This window comes from Meles meles, chromosome 11 (assembly GCF_922984935.1).
Source record: "Meles meles chromosome 11, mMelMel3.1 paternal haplotype, whole genome shotgun sequence".
Classification (NCBI taxonomy): domain Eukaryota; kingdom Metazoa; phylum Chordata; class Mammalia; order Carnivora; family Mustelidae; genus Meles; species Meles meles.
In genome coordinates, this window is record NC_060076.1 from 4,483,001 (window position 1) to 4,500,119 (window position 17,119).

At 55.3% G+C, this 17,119-nt stretch overlaps 1 protein-coding gene across 4 annotated transcripts in view; it reads left to right on the forward strand.

Annotated features, from left to right (window-relative positions):
• The first annotated feature begins 9,543 nt into the window (after positions 1–9,543).
• RAPGEF1 (Rap guanine nucleotide exchange factor 1) overlaps positions 9,544–17,119 on the forward strand; it is a 136,248-nt gene continuing 128,672 nt past the window's right edge. For 2 of the 4 annotated variants that reach the window (XM_046022166.1, XM_046022161.1), the window contains exon 1: positions 9,544–9,835. Coding sequence is in view for 3 of the 4 variants with exons in the window: in XM_046022161.1 (XP_045878117.1) it covers positions 9,775–9,835 (61 nt within the window). In the remaining variant the exon portion in view is untranslated. The remainder of the gene's footprint in view (positions 9,836–17,119) is intronic. The other 2 variants (XM_046022172.1, XM_046022173.1) reach the window with 2 other exon arrangements.

Genomic DNA, 17,119 nt, shown 5'->3' on the forward strand with positions numbered 1-17,119 from the left:
CATCACGATGAGAAAGCATCGTGCTACCTATCACCGGCCCAGGAAAAGATCAAAATTCAAAATTCAAAGCATGGCTTTCTACTGAACGCGCCCTGCTTTCACAGCATGGTAAAGTCAAAAAACAGTAAGTCAAACCATCGTAAGTAGGGAACCGTCTGTATACGCTCAAGAATCAAAAGCAGGATCTTGGAGAGAGATTTGTACATCCGTGTTCAAAGCGGCACTATTCACAACACCCAAACAGTGGAAGTAACCCAGATGTCCTTCAAAGAATGGACAGATAAGCAAAACAGAGATACACGCATGCACGCACACTAGAATATTATTCAACCTTAAAAAGGAGGGAAATTGGGGCGCCTGGGCGGCGCCCAGGTTAAGTGTCTGATTCAGCTCGGGTCATGATCCTGGGGTCCTGGGATCAAGCCCTACGTCTGGCTCCCTGCTCAGTGGGGAGTCTGCTTCTCCCTCTCCCTCTACTCCTCCCAACCCTGCTCATGCTCCTGCTCTCTTTCTCTTTCCCTCTCTCAAATGAATAAATAAAAAATCTTAAAAAAAAAAAAAGGAGCGAAATTTCTGACACCTGCTATAAAGTGGATGAACCTTGAGGACACATTGCTAAGTGAAATAAGGCAGACACAAAAGGACAGGTACTATATGATTTCCAAGGCACCAAGCATCTAGAGAAGTTAAATTCATAGAGAAAGAAAGTAGCCTCCTGAGTGCCAGGGGCTGGGGGAGGATGGGGATGGGGAGTTAGTGTTTAATGGGCACAATGTTTCAGTTTTACAAGATGAAAGGGTTCTGGAGAGGGCTGGTGCTGATCGCTGCCCAGCACTGTGAGGACTTTCTACGCCACTGAGCGGGGCACTTAAAAGTGGTTACGGCGGTCAATTTCACGTCCTGTGTATTTTACCACAATTTTAAAATTTAAAGGAAAGAGGAATAACTTGACTTCCAAAAGGAGGCTGTGTGCTGGGATATGCGGGCGCACTCCCTGTCCAGGGATGAGGCGGGGAGCATGGGGTGCCAGAGAGGGTAGGTGGTCACTAGACCCCTAAAACAGAGGTATCCCAGAAGATCATTTTGTGCCAGCAAGCTCCCTGCCCTTTTGGCTGGCTACAGAGAACAAAGATCTCCCTGATCCAAATAGCTCCTGCCCCAGAGACACTCCCGAAGGCCATGGTCATGTTGGTTTCCTCAACAAGTTTTCACTGAGCACCTATCACGTGCCGGGCCTTGGGCACAGTGCAGATTCACACGAGACACTCTCCCTGTGTGTCTGACATGCTGACCCTCAAAGCAAACAAGAAATTATAACATCGAGATAGTGCCAAGAAGTACACACCATATGATTTCATTATATAACATTCCAGAAAGGGGGTACCTAGGTAGGTCAGTCAGTTAAGCATCCGACTCTTGGTTTCGACTCAGATCATGAGCTAAGGGTCTCGGGATCGAGTCCTGCATCAGGGTCTGCGCTCAGCTTGGATTTTGCATGTCTCTTTCCCTCTGCTCCTCCCAGCTTTCTCTCTCCCTCCCTCTCCCTATCTCTAAAATAAATAAATAAAATCTTTTTTAAAAATCCCAGAAAATGCTAAGGAATCTAGAGTAAGAGGAAGCAAAACAATGGTTGCCCTGGGGCTTGCGGTGGACGAATGGACCCACGACCAGGACACGAGGAAACCTTTGGAAGTGATGGAAATGTGGAAATGTTCTGTATCTTGAGGGTTGGTGGTGATTTCATGGGTCTGTACATCTGTCAAAACCCATCACATTGTACACGTCAAAGGGATGCAGTTTACTGTGCACAAATTCTATTTTGTTTGATAAAATATTGTTTTAGCCGAGTGATAAGCTAGGAAATGGTGGGTTTCATTTCAAGTGAGACTTGAAGGGTGAGAAGGGCCATCTGGACAAGGACGGAGGTAGGGGAGGAAGGGCGAAGAGTGTCCTCGGCAAAACGAACAGAATGTGCAAAGGTCCAGTGGTAGCAGGAGACATGGCGCATCAGGAGAACCCAAGTGGTTGAGGCTGCCCAGAAGGTCCCGCATGAGCCTCGACACTTTTGGTGAAGGAGAGCGGAGGTTGAAGTTGAGAGCGGTGGTTCTGCTTTGTGCCGAGGCGGGGGCGGCGGTGGGGGGGATGTCCTCCACTGGCCCCATAACTTCTGCTTCCCACCTCTCGGAGGGCAGCTGCCATGTCCATAGGGCATCTTCCAGAAAACCCTATGCTGTGAGAAACCCAAGCCACGCGGAGAAGCCCTGGGGAATGAGACGAGCCCTGGAAACAGAGAAGAGGGTACAGGAGAAAGAGAGAGGCCAAGGGCCACAGAGGCCCCAGCATGTGCTGGAAAAAGCCAACTTGCCAGAGAACCCTCTCGCTCCACCCTGGCTGCTGGTGCCAGGGGCAGGCGTGGGCTGCCCGGGAGAATGCTTCCTGGCCCACAAAACTCACAGGTTTGCGCCACTAAGTTTGAAGGTACTTTGTGATTCAGGAAGGAGCCGGTGTAGACGGCAGCAGGTGGGCTCATTTCGGGAAACAGGTGGAGGAACGGAGGGTCCACACTCCGTCCTGAGAATCATCCCAGAGGCAGGAGAGGAGAGTTCCGAGCTCCGAGCGGTCAACAGCACTGCCTCTTCTCCGTTCCTACTCCTCTCCTTCCTTCCAGATGGAGGGAGCCCGGCTAGCAGAGCTCCCCTGGGAAGGAGACGGGGCCTGAGCTGGTAGGTGAGTTGGGAAGGACAAAGTGGGTCTGGGGGACTATGCCCTTTCCACCCTCTTCCTCTGGAGCAGGCGGCCTCACGAGGCATAGTCCGTGCTCTCAGCCCACACCACACTTTAGAGAGCCCAAAGCTCTCCCGCACCTCCTCGCTCTGGCATTCCGTCCTGTGAAGTCTGGCTGCTTTGGACGCCCCAGACTCACAGCCCTGTCTCCTGGACCCACGCTCTGCCTGGGTCCCCCCTCCTTGCAAGGCAGCCTGGAAAATCTCATTCGTATCCAGCCCTCGAGGATCACTGTCCTTTCTTCCTTCCCTCGCTGTTTAACCTCAATCACCTTATGAAGTAAGTACTCGTATCCTTATTTTCTTATCCCCATTTTACAGATGGCAACATCAATATAAGGCAGGCCCTAGTGCTACCCCCGTTCCACGGATGGGTAAACTGAGGCCTGGAGAGGTTAAGTGACTTATACAAGGTTGCTTATCAAGTAGCAGGACCAGAACTTGGGCCTGGTTGTTTCTTTCTCCAAAGATTTTAAGCACTATACTCTGTTACCTCTCCAAATGCATGCCATAACCAAATGTAATTATTCCAGACCTTTCTCTAGTGCCCAGGTTGTTGTGTTCCCAGATCCTTATAAAAAATGATAGGAAATAAGAGCCCGCCCTCCAGAAATACTAGCATGAATGCACACAAGCTATACCAACCTTGATATTCATCACAGTTTATGAATTTTAAAAAGTGGAAACAACGAAAGTGCCCCTCAAGAAGGGAGTGGTTAAATACATTTTGACACACCCACACAACTGAATGTACGTTAGAGCTGTTAAAAAGTATCAGAGAAGGGCACCTGGGTGGCTCAGCGGGTTAAGTGTCTGACTCTTGATTTCAGCTCAGGTCATGATCTCAGGGTCATGAGTTCAAGCCCCACGTTGGGCACCATGTTGCGTGTGGACCCTACTTTAAGAACAAAAGTATCTGTTCGATTCATCTGTATGGGCATGAAAAGTGTTCAATATATCTATATGTGTATAATTTAATGAAAAATGCAAGTCGTGGACTGCATGGGACAAGGTAGGCTCACTACTAAGGCAAATTCATTTCAGCTTTGTCTCCGGCTCATGTCATAGTCCTTCAATCCTACGCAGGTCTGTGGGCAGGGGCAGCACTGTGTCGCAGTTCAGGGCCCCTCACCCTGTCATTGTCACCGCCAGAAAGAGAAGAGAGACCAGAGGATCAGGTGTGGGAGATTTTTATAGGCCGGGCCTGGCAGTGGCAATCATTATTTCCATCGCTTTCCACTGCCTGGAGCTTGGACATGAGGCTACCCCTACCTGCAGGGGGAGGCTGGGAGAGCTCGTGCGGCTGTGCGCTCAGCGAATGGGCCTGGCGAGCATTTAGCTAGCCTCTGCCATGCACACTGAGATGTACCAGATAGCCACAAATGTGCGTGTGGAGGTATTTTTCGAAGAGAAAAGTCTGGAAGGATATACACTTCTCTTCCCTCTCCTGAGTAAAGGGGAGACTTTCGCTTTTGTTTTTGTCTCTGTTATCTTTGAAATGATGACACGTAATTTTCTGTGATTAACCTTTAAAGACCCGTAAAATGATAGTACATTTTTTTTTATATTTTTTATTTATTTGACAGACAGAAATCACAACTAGGCAGAGAGGCAGGCAGAGAGAGGAAGAAGCAGGCTCCCTGCGGAGCAGAGAGCCCGATGTGGGGCTCGATCCTAGGACCCCGAGATCATGACCTGAGCCGAAGGCAGAGGCTTTAACCCACTGAGCCACCCAGGCGCCCCGATAGTACATTTTTTTTAAAGGACTTTAAGCCGATGGAGTTTAGAATTCTAAACGTTCACTAGGGGGCAGGAGAGATGCACGTGAGTGTACGCGCCAGCCTGTGCCTGGGCTGTTTGCTAATAACTATTTACTACATTTCTTGCACCATTTCCTCATTCAACAGGCCATCTGTAACATTCGCGGAATTGTTTAAGGAAATGACAGCAGCCAGGCGTCACATTGGCAGGCTTCGGCTGTGGGCCCCACCATCCCGTTCTAACCCGATTCTCAAGGCTGTGGTTATCTTACGTGTCCTCGGAGAAACTGCATCTGTTTCAGATCAGCTTTTTGAGCACTGAGAGCAGGAATTCTGTTAACTGGCCCGAATCCCCACTGGTGAGAGAAAAAGCCAAAGATAGCACGAAGCCAGTCGGTGTCTGCTCTGCCCGGGTCAGCCTGGGAGATGCCCGTTTAGATGTAGAGTAATGATAAGACATCTGTCCCGCCTCTCTGAGGATGTCTGTCTGCGGCCGTTTCCCCAGTTCCCCGAGCTCAGGAACCAGATCAGGATTAAACTATTTGGAGACCTGGGGCATGAGGAAGTGTGGGACCCTCACGCTCATATGAACGGATAATCAGAAAATCTCAATGGAAACAAAATCACGGATCCTTTCAAGGTACTAAAATAGTTGTCTCTTCCATTTGAACTTTCCTAGTGCTCCAAATTGGCATGAATGCTCCCACACCCAGATAGCATGGTGGGCACTGCCGGCTGGAACGTTCGTCATAGCCAGTCTCATGGGAGAGCCGGCTGGGACCGGAGAGTCCCCCAGCCCCAACTCCCTCAAAGCTCCCAAAGACCAGAGCCCCAGTCTTGTTCATCTCTCTTTTCCTTGTGAGGCCCAGCACACTGAGGACATATATTCTCAGGGATGGCATGGCATAGACAACATGGCATGGCATCAGGTGGAAAGGGAAGGAGGGTACAGCATGGCATGGGATGCCACGGGATGGAACTGAACAAAGACAGAGCACCATGTGAAATACCCAGGTAAGCCCAGTGGTGAAAACAAGAGTTGGAGCAGGCTGACCGCTTACTAGAAATGGGTCTTTGTGTGACCCACTCAGCCGAGGGGGTGGTTAATAATCACCGTAGAAGACAGAGAACTGGACCCACAAAGGTAGACCCTAGCAGGTGTGTTGGTACCATGGCACCCCACCAGTCTGCCCATCCTGACTAGACCCGGGGTGGGCCCCTGACCGCAGCCGGGTTTGTCCACGGGCTGAGATGGGAGAGGAAGGACGGGGTGGGGGGTGGGGTGGTGGATAGTGACTGTGGGAGTGAGGCACTTCCTGCCCTTCATTCCCACCCATGAGACCACCCCCCCCACCCCCCCCACCCCCCGCTTTTCAGTAAATTCCTCTTTTGGCGAAGCCATGATTAAATGGGTACCTGCACCCTGTCAACAAACACTCGCTGATCTACACCCCTAGCCTCCCAGGATTCCTGTGAGCATCAGGGCAGAGCCGGAGCCCACACCAGCCCCAGGCAGCCCTTGCCACCATCCCTCCGCCGCCACGCGCTCCGTCTCCTCCCTTGACCGGCAGTCAAGATGCGGTGAAATGATCACCTCTGTCCTAGGCCCCCACGGATGGATTGCCAACTATCCCAGCGGAGCCCTGGCGCCAGCAGCCCCACTTTGCCTGTGTTCTGCCTCAGTCTCCCTGAATTCCTGTTGTCCCAGTGGCTGAAGCTTGTCTGCAGTCGCCAAGACGGGAATGAGACCTTTTCAGAAAGGGCTCTGCCTTGGCTAGGCTCTCAGCACGTGAGCCAGATGTGGTCCCTGGGCCAACGATGTTTTTTCGTGTTCTTTGTCTGATGTTTCGACACCTCAAAAATCTGCTGTCCTGGGACAGACTGCCCTGCCAGCCAGTTCTCAGAGATGGGAAAGGGGGCATGCCTTTCCGCACCTCTCACACACCCAGTGAGGATTTCCCCTGCCCTAAATCGTCCCAGGGGCAAGCAAGGGACCCCCCCACCCCCGCCATTTCCCAGAGCCCGCTGGGCTTATTCAACCCTGAACTGTCGACTCGGTCCTGCCTTGCCTTTCCTGAAGAAAACACAATAAAGGCTTGGACCTAAGCTCCCTCCACCCACGCACTGCTGCTCCTGCTCCCTGACCCTCTGGGTGCTCCACGCGCGGCCCTGCCTGCGGGGCTAGGCCCCTCTTCTTGGGAAACACGAGGAACACTTTCTTCCAATGGCATCAGCCTCCCCTTGTCACCACCGAGTCACCTCTGTGAATTAAAATCCCATGGGTACAAATGAGCCTGCCCCGACCTGCGCGGATTCAGTGTCCTGAAGAGGCCAGGCATTAAACAGGTCCCAGAAACTGGAGAACTCCTGTGAGGTATGGTGTGTGGAGGAGAAACACGGGATGCCGCGAGTCTCTCAGCCACCTGAGACGGCCAGACGGTCATCTGCAGGCTTTGCCCGTCAGCGTGTCTCCTCCCTCCAACCGCCCGCCCCAGTAAGGCTTTGAGCACCACATCCGTCCTTCCCCTCTCCCGATGTTGGTTCTACAGCACCCAGTGGGAGCTTTCTCGCACTTGGGCTGTCCCCAGGTCTGGCCGATCTACATATTCTACCCCCTTCCCTGCGGTCATTGGCCCAGGATGGCCCAGGATGAATGTGCCGGGTGCCCAGCTGGGCCACTGTGTGGAGAGAGACTGCCCCCACCCCGGGAAGAGAGTCAACCTAGAGGAGCACGGCATGGTTCCAGAGCCTCGAAGTAGCTGTGTGGGTCCTTCCCTGCTTTGCCAGTTCTGACTTCCCGCAAACTCCCTTTTGCTCCAACCAAGCTGAGCTGAGTTCCTGACCCCAAACCAGGCATCCTGACCAATGTAGAGAGCTGGCCCTGTTGAGAGTGGCTGGAAGGGGTCCCCGTAGAAATGACAGGTGCAGAAGGGAAAGGTGAGTAGGAAGCAGCCGGGCGTAGCGGAGAAAGAGCGCACCAGGCAGGAAGGGCAGCGTGGGAGAAGGCCCCCAGGTGGGAAGAGCTGTGCTTCTGGAGTTTGCTCGCGTCAGGACCCTGTGTGTCTCCTGTTGTAAGCACCCGTACCTTTGAAGAATCACCTTTGTTAGGCGAGGTCCATCCGTAGAGAAACCTGTCGTTTGGAAAATCCCCCTTTCCACTGGATATGTCATGATTTACTGGACAGATTTGGTTTGACGCTCATTGAACCCCTGACTGGGCCTGCTTATTTATTCATTCTCATTTTCTACTTTGCACCTAGGATTTGGGGCCTGAAATCCTGGCTGGTCTCAGCTCAGAGCCCTAGAAGGATCAGAGCGGCTCTGGGAGTGTCGGGGAGGGGGGTATGGGGCCAAGGGCCAGTTTTGCCTGGCGATGCGGCGGCAAGGGGAGCTGGTTGGTGCCACTCTGACTCAGAGCAGCCGTTCATCAGCTCGAAAAGAGAAACGAATTTGTCCGTCGTTGGCTTTGCCTTTGACCCCCCGAGGGCCAAAACTGACAACTCTAGAAATGTTTTTGCCTTCAGGGACAGAATCAGTAAGCCCACCAGAGTAGGCAGGGAGATAGAAATGGGGATCTCTTACAACGTCAACTACCCTCCTCCTACTCCCTGTGCCTTTTGCCCAAATCCTGTCCCCATCACCGATTATTTAATTTACCTATGTGGCGGGGGCGGGGGGGGAATGGGGAGAAAACTCACTGAGTTGGTTTTGAGTTCCTTTTTTGGGTTCCACTTTGGGCCAGGGACAGTGAGCAGGGGAAGAGGAGTGTCCCACATATGAACATCCCTTGTGTCACTAACATTTGTTACTAAGATATACTTGCATTATATGCTATAACTTTGACACCCCAAGTTTGAATTCTTTGGAGGAAAGAATGGCCTGTGCTTACTTTCACAGGACACATAGCACCCAACACAATGCCTAGCCCTACTAGGATCCCCGGTTCTCGAACCAGTGACTTTTACTTAACTAATCACCATGCCAAACAACGTCCACACCAGAGTTTCAGACTGGACGATGCATCAAAGTCCCCATCTGGGGGTCAAATGCGTGGGGCAGGCAGAGGTCGCTTATCCTAGTGGGCTGGGCCCAAGCCTTGGCATGAATGGAGACTCTGAGCCTTTGGGGACACTGATCCCAGACCGGTGCAGGTGGCTCCTGACCTCAGGCTGTGCTGAGTGTCAGATGGGGAAGAGTGGGGGAGGGCCTGGAGCCCCGGAGACAGCAGGGAACAGTGAGTGTGGAGTGGGTCAAGCCTAGGCTTGGCCAGGTGAGCTGCTAAGTCCCAGGTGATGGGAGGGGGGACTGGTCCTATGACTTGGCAGGGACCCTGGGCCAGCATGGGGCTCTGTATCACGGGGGGCGTCGATCATAGGTCCTGGTGCGGAGGTAGAGTTTGGAAAGCAGCTCTGGGCAACGGAGGATGCAGAAATCTGGGTTGGGGATGTCGGTCCCCAACGCTGGCTTGGAGACTCCAGCCAGCAGGGAGTGCTGTGTCTCGGGTAGCAGGGTCAGGGGCTGAGAGGGGGCTGCGATCGGGTTGGGGGCGTCCTTCCCAGGCTCTGACGAGGAGCTTTCCTCCTGCAGAGGACTCTGAGTCCTGGGTGATGGGGGCAGGGATGTTAGACCCAAGCCCTGGCTTGGACACTCTGGGGTGGCAGGGAGGGCTGTGGTCATGTTCCACAGGCAGAGGCCGCTGAGTCCTGATTGGGGTCCGTCTCTGGCCTCGGTGTAGACAGCAAGGCCGGAGCAGGGTTGCTGGTGCGGGTCAATCCCTCGCCCAGGCGTGAACACTCCGGGCCGGCAGGGGGCGCTGCGTCCCAGACCGGGGGCAGGAGGGGCGGCGGGCTCCCGATCGGCTCCGGGCCGGCAGGGGGCGCTGGGCTCGCGGCGGCGTGGCGGGCGCCCGGCAGGTGGCGCTCTGGCCGCGGCCGAGGCGGCCGAGGCGGGCGGCGGCAGCGGCGGCAGCGGCAGCGGCGGCGGCGCTGCGGCGGGCTCGCGGGCCCCGGGGAAGCGGCGGCGGCGGCGGAGGAGGAGGCGGAGCGGCGGCGGCTGGCGGCTGGCGGCGGGAGCAGCGGCCCCGGGCGGGCGGGAGCGCCGCTGGCCGAGCGCACAGGCCGCGGCCCGCGGAGCCCGCCATGCCGGCGCGGGTCTGAGGCGCGGCGAGCCAGGGCCGAGGCGAGCGGCGGCCGCGCCGGCCTGTGGCCCCGCAGCGGCCGGGCCCGGGCCCCATGAGCGGCGGCCTCGGCCTCCGGCGCAGCCCGGAAATGTCCGGCAAGCTCGAGAAAGCAGGTGAGCGCGGGCCGCGGGCGCGGCGGGCCTGGGGGCGCGCGGGCGGCTGGGGCGAGCCGCCGCCCAGGCCTGGGGCCCCGCCGCCCCGCCACGGCCGCCTCGGCGCGCCGGCCTGCTCGTGCTCCCGGGCCGGCGGGGCGGCGGGGCGGCGGGCGCGGGCGGCGGACGGGAGCCCGGCGGACCGAGCTGAGCCCGACAAGGTGTCACTTCGGCTGCGCCCCGAGTGTCAATGTAGCCGGGAGGAGCCCCTGGGCTGGCGGCGGAGGAAGCGGGCAGGATGTGTCTGGGCGCCTTCGGGGCTCGCTCGCCTTCCCCTGCGGCGTCGAGCCGGGCTCTGCCAGCAGGGCCCCGGGGAGCCTGTGGCTTTGGGGGCGAGGACAGCCTCGTCTCTTTGTGTGTTCCTAGAAATCTCGGAGAGCTGCCTTCCGATTACCGGCTTGGAAAGCCCGGGCTGGGAATGGAGTCCCCAGAGGCTCCGCGAGGGCTGGTGCGCCCCGCGGGGCCCGGGGCGTCTCCGGGCAGCGACACCCCGCAGGGTGAATCCCCGGGTCCCGGGAGGCGGGCGGGCGGGCCGGGGCTCCTGGGCCGGGGGGACGCCCGTTGCTTGTCATAGCCCGGGCGCCGGCTTAGCTTGGCGGCCGACTTGTGCAAGGCAGGCTTTTGGGGGCTGCAGGGGCTGGGGGCAGGTGGCACTGATTTGGGAAGTTGCTCGCGCTTCCCAGGTGGAACCGGGATGCTCTTCTGAGGTGGGCCCCAGGGCTGGACTCAGAAGGCGGTGGGGACTTGCCGGCTGTGGTTGAATTCAGCACAGGAAGGAAATTTCTGTTGCCTGCACTGAGGGTTTTCTGTATATCCGGCCGGTGCTGAGCACCTTACGTGTGTTGCTTGGTAAATCCTTGGAGGTTCTGGGTAGGAGAGGATTTAAGCCTGGTTTTCTGTGCTCCCGGGCGGGGGCAGTGAGTTCCTGCAGGCCACCCAGCGAGAGGGCAGCCAGCGGGCGGCAGCAGGCCGAGGGGCTGGAAGCCTGGCTCCCTTCCTCACGGGCAGGCCGTGGGTTTCAGGGCTGGTCCTTGGGTCTTTTTCTCAGTTTTTCAGTCAGGGCCGCGCCCGGTGACCACGAGCTGCTTCCCTGCCCACGTGCCAACCCAGAAATATCTTGGGTTAATTTGGGCAGCATTTCTCGGAAACTCCGTGAATAGCGTCCTCGCAGGGTACTGTTGGGCAGTTGGATTGTTTTACATATAACGTTAATGGGGTTTTCGTTGATTCTATTTCTCATCAAAAACGCGAAAGTTGTGGCAAACTAAAAAGCGAGCTGAAAAGCACCTGTCATCCCCTGAGCCGTTGGCACAGCTCAGACTGCTCTGATGAGACGAGTTTTCGTTTGTTCCATGTCACCCGGAGCGCGGAGGCCTCGGGCCAGTGCACTGCAGCAGAGGTTCTCCCGGAGCCTTCTCGGGCACCTCCGTCTGCCGGGGGCTGCAGCAGATGCCAACGCTGTAAGTGCCGGCTGCAGAGAGGCTTGTCTGAGGCCAGGAGGGTCGGACCTAGCCTAACATCCTACGCCCAGGCCACAGGGCCTGTGACGGGGGGCTGGGCCTGGGCACAGGAGAGGGGGGCTTCATTGGCGGGGCAAGGGGGAGGCCCTTTGTGGTTAGGCTCCGAAGAGAGGGTAGGGGGTCTCCGAGGGTAGGGAGTCTCCGGGTGGCAGGGGGATGGGGATGGGGGAAGGGTAGACTCAGAGCTGACCAGGGGCGGGGGGGGGGGGGGGGTGGACTCCGGAGGCCCACCCACTGGGTGAGAGGCAGCCGAGCAAGCAAGCTCTGAGGCAAGAAGTCCGACCTTGGGGTATAAGGCCTTCGGCGGTGATCCACACACACCGCGTCAGGGGAGGTTAGGACACTCCTGGAACGAAGGGTACCTCTTCTGGTGTTTCTGCCGGTCCCTGTAGGTGGGTTTCCCCTCGCACTTCGACGAGATTTCTGTTGCAGTTTCCTAACGGACCTCCTCCTCTTAAGTCACCGGCACAGTATCTCATTCAAAGGAAAGGTCCTTGGGCAAAGCAGGGACTCCTGTTAGCAAGAGCAGTCTCTGGTGAGTTATAGAGCCTGACACCCAGGAAGCAGTCGTTGTCGGCTTCTGGGACAGGTTTTCTTTTTTTTTTTTTTTTTTAAAGATTTTATTTATTTATTTGACAGACAGAGATCACAAGTAGGCAGAGAGGCAGGCAGAGAGAGGAGGAAGCAGGCTCCCCGCAGAGCAGAGAGCCCGATGCGGGGCTCGATCCCAGGACCCTGAGATCATGACCTGAGCCGAAGGCAGCGGCTTAATCCACTGAGCCACCCAGGCGCCCCTGGGACAGGTTTTCTTGAGTCCGTTCTGCTGCCCTTCAGTACGCGGTGCCCCGCTGCCGCCGAGAGCCTCGGGTTTCTTAGGAACACAGAAAGGCAAGCCTCAGTTCATACTCCCTGGTCGTCTCTGCTCCAGGCCCCACACAGGATCAAGGCAGTCTGGGTTCCAGACGGTGGCAGAGGGTCAGCTTGCTGGCTGGTTGGGACCTGTCCAGTGAGGCTTAGAGGAAGAGGGTTGAAGTCGGAGGACCCAGGAAAGAGGCTGGCGTGGAGGTTGATGGATCAGGGAGCTCCCTGGGGTGAGCTTGTGGGTGGGCCTGGCGAAGAGAAGAGGCTCTTCCCTAGGAGCTAAGAGGGACCTGTTTTGAAAGACCGCGCTGGCAGGAGATGTGTGTAGCTGCTCCAGAGGCTGCTTTGGAGGAGCCAGTGACTGGTTCTGGTCGTGCACACAGGCGCGATGGGTCTCACTTTGTCCGTGTTTACTCCTAACAGACACGTCACCTAAGCACTACTGATGTTCCCTAGTGTTTCTGGAGCTTAAATGCCTCTTTACTTTTTTTATTTTATTTTTTTTTAAGATTTTATTTATTTATTTGACAGACAAAGATCACAAGTAGGCAGAGAGACAGGCAGAGAGAGAAGAGCAAGCAGCCTCCCTGCTGAGCAAAGAGCCCGACGTGGGGCTCGATCCCAGGACCCCAGGATCATGACCTGAGCCGAGGGCAGAGGCTTTAACCCACTGAGCCACCCAGGCGCCCCTTAAATGTCTCTTTAAATGCCAGTGGGTTCAATCCCTAGATGTGTTGTGTTCGATCCACACCTGTTCTTGAAAAAAGGAGACTTGGTGGTCAGTATTTAAAAATCAGGAAATCACTCCTATATCTCAGATTTTTGGTTTTCTTGAAAAGTAAGAAGCCCTTGTACCTCTGAGGCCTTGTTTCCTACAAGGCCCGGTGGTGGGGAGGGGATAGGGTCCTCTTTCCCACTTGGGCTGTTGACATTTGAGTCTACATCCCCTTCCTTGGAGAAACCATTTGTGTCTGTTTGCTTTTCCTCTGGACTTTGAAATCTTTGCCCCATTCCTTCATCGATTCATTCCTCAGTCCCTCCATTTGGCACTGACTGGCTCCATCAGGCTCTGCAGCAGGCCCTGGGAATGTAGCATTGAACTCGGCAGACATCACAGTGTAGCCCAGGCACCGGCTCTGGCAGTAGGGAGTCCTGGGGAACTTAGGAGGAGTCCCATCAGACTTACGGTATGGGGAGGGGTCAGGGAGCCGGCCCTGTGAGGAACTGAGATTCAAGGAGAGACTTGGAGGGTGAGTCGAGTTAGCAGGGCACAAGGGAGGGATGGGGAAGAGAGTGGCTTCCGTTCTCCTCACTCTGCTCATCAGTCTCTTGCTCGTTCGTGCATTCATTCCTTCATCAAGTAGTTTATCCAACATCTTCTAAGGGCCTGGACCTGTTCTCGTGCTTGGAGTACAACAGAGATCGCTGCCTCCTGGGCCTTACCTTCTAACCGGGGCAGCCAAAACAGACATCCTGAAAATCTATATTGTGCAGGTGTTTTTGTTTTTTTGTTTTTCTTAGATTCTCTTTCCCTGGTCTGTGTTCCCAGTAGACCTGTCTGTCTAGGAGTTTTATCCCTCCCCAAACCCCTGGCCAGCTCGGTAGGTTCCCCGTGATGTGGCGGGCTCGCCCGTGCGGTGCCAGAGGACAGGATAACTTTGGTGTCTCAGACTCAAGTGTATGTGTTTCAGATATGTGGAGAGGCTTTATTGAAAAGAAAATTGTGTGCTGCCTGCATTCACAGTAACTTTCAGTTGTGTGTTTTGTCAGAACAGAGAAAAATGCATGTACTGTCACATGAGGCTATAGGCTTTTTCGGCCAAGGAAAGAGTCCTTGCACATCAGTAGTCACTGTACTTTTTTTTTTTTTAAGATTTTATTTATTTATTTGACAGACAGAGAGATCACAAGTAGTCAGAGAGGCAGGCAGAGAGAGAGAGGAGGAAGCAGGCTCCCCGCTGAGCGGAGACCCCGATGCGGAGCTCCATCCCAGGACCCTGGGATCATGACCTGAGCCGAAGGCAGAGGCTTTAACCCACTGAGTCACCCAGATGCCCCAGTAGTCACTGTATTTTGATCCATTTTAAACTTCTTTCAAATTTAACACTTCCTTTCCCCCCCACAATTAACAGTCTCTGTGGTCAAAATGAATCCAGTCAACAAATACGTTTTTATGGCCCTGGTCGTCCTTCATTTACTCACACATGCGACACTTACACGGAGTCCCTCCTTGTTGGCAAACACCGTGACGCCTCAGAGTGGCACAGAGTCCGCAGGAGACCGGCCCTTCCAGGGTCACAGTCCAAAAGGAACATCAGAAAGGTCTTGAGCGTTTCTCCGGCCTCCCACGGCTTTTGAGAACGCATCCTCATTTCCCGCCTTCCTCGGGACGTCCCTGGGGTGGGATCAGGGCCGGGCATGTCCGTTCTGCACCTGAGGGCAGCTGAGACGGGGCCGGCTTGGCCACTTGCGGGGGGCTGCAGCTCCATTGCGGCGAGGTGAGGCGCCGACCCCCGGGGTCTCTGGCCACCTTTCTGCCTTCACGGAGCACCGCTTAGAGCCTCTGGTGCTGGACACACAGCAGCTTTCCATCTCGATTCTTGTTCGTGTTTCTGCGTTTGTTTTCTGATCCTACCAAAGTGGGGGCACCTCGCTTCAGTGAAGGCAGGCCCGGTGCGGTCTCTAGGGTGCAGACCACACTGACGGTACCGTTGCGCTGGCAGTCCTGTGAGGAGATGAGTGGCATGACGCAGGCGGTGCTTCATGAATTAGCCACAGGAACCCCAAAGGTTTCCTGGTCTCCTGCGCAGCTGTTGGCAGCGGTGGTTTGAATGGGATTCCTTGTAGCCGACAGACCTGATAGGAGGCCTAGAAAGATGAGTCATGTGTGAGCTTGCAGAAAAATCATTTCCCAAATTAGCCCGGGTTGCAGAATGCCTTGAGCATGGGGCCGGGTCTTACCTCGGGCCAGCTGGATGTGTTCCCCGTTGCCATAATAAGATGACGCGCTGGGAAGCGCAGCGGCGGGCAGCCCGGGCAGCCCCGCCCGGGAAGCCTCCGGGCACCGCGCTGCTGGGACAGGTGTTCCTCTGCTTTGTCACCCACCTTGCCCCAAAGCCTCTTTTATGGTTAAAAAACAAAACCCCCAGTTCGGGAGTTATTAAGGGATCTGTCATCTTCATTGCTGGCTCTTTGTTTCAGGCTGTTTGACTAAAAATCTGAGGCCCGTCATTGTGACCTTGGGGAGCCCTTTCCCTTTTCTGGGTCTCACTTTGTCAGTCAGTGCTCTGAAGGGGTGGACTCTCACTCTAGTGCTTTCCTGTTTTGCTTGAAAGCAGCAGGTCCTTTTCTGTACATAAGAGGGCCATTAAATAGTGGGTAATGGAGAGCCACTTTGAGGACAGTGAATCCTTCCTGCTCAGCCATGGCCCCCGCGGAGCTTCCTTGGTCCTCCACGGAACAGTGTGAAAACCCGCCTCCTGCGTGTGCGCGGCCTGCTCTGCCGAAACCAGCTTCCTCTGGACGCCTGGTGCCGTCTCTTCCTCTGGCAGATCCTGAGTCCCATGGGAAGGCCCCAGATAAACACTTGGGTGGAATGGTATTGTTGAGCTCATTCAGAAACCAGAGCTTCACTTTCCTTCCTGAAAGTTAAAAATCAACAAACAGAGAGTCTTGACTTGACCATTAACTTCTTGAGGGAACGTGCCTTTCTGGTCCACCACGGGCTTGCGTGGCTATGCCTGGTATGTAGGAGGTGCTCAGTAACTACTTGCTAGAATGATGAATGAGTTTAGGTGATACCATCCTAGAATGAACTTAGGTCTCTGATTCCAAGTCTCAGAAGTAATCTTTTTTTGTTTTTAAGATTTTATTTTTATATTCAAGATTTTTAAGATTTTATTTTTAAATCATCTCTACACCCACTGTGGGGCTCGAACCCCGAGATCAGGAGTCGCATGCTCCACCAGCTGAGCCAGCCCGCCGCCCCAAAATTACTTTTAAGTGGAACTTCTTCTGGACTTTGAGTTGCCAGTTAGGAGGTTTCTTGGGGAATTAGTTGAACCAGTAATCTGGCAGGGATCTGCTAATAGTTGGGGGTTTGTGTTACTCATCTACGTTGATGGCTCTTTAACTGTAGTGTCCTGAGAGCTGTCACGGTGGTGCTGAGATCAGAGTCCCAGAACACTGTTGAGAAAGCTCTGTGGTGTGTGGCGAGAGACTTAGCCACACTCCGCTCTGACTCCTAGACGCGGGTCTGCGGGACACACGGGGCCAAGGTGCTCTCCGGCAGCGTGCACACCGACCCATCACGACTCCCCTTCCATTTACTGGCCACTGGTTTATGCGGGTCCTGCTCAGCCTGCTGCCCACGGCCAGGCGGTGATCAGAGGCTCTGTGCCTGCTTGGTTTTTTCACGTGGCCTCTGCGTGTTACCTAGGACAGGCCACCCGCACCATCAGCTCTGTTTACCGTGCACGCTCCCTGAGGGGGAGGGGAGGTGGGCTGGCGGGGCTGTCCCGCTCCCGTGGCTTCTTTGTCGTGGGGCTTCGGCAGAGTCTCTCCTGCCCTCTCCTCCTCCTCTGTGGGCGAAGGCGTAGTGGAGAGACTTCCCTACCGGATTGGAAGTCTGCAATCCGATGGCCACCATTCCTCTTTCTCCGCATGGTTTTCTTCCAGGCTGTGGTTCAGAAGACGGTGATGGTTCTCCGAGCCAGAGCCCTGGCTGGCGGTCTGGATGCGTCTTCCTAAAATACGGGGACTGCCTCTCAGCAGCTTAGACGCTCCATTCGCAGCAGTTCCTCATGGGCGACCTTTCTCCTTGCTTTTCACTCGCTTGCTGGCCCAACAGTCCTTTTACTGCAGA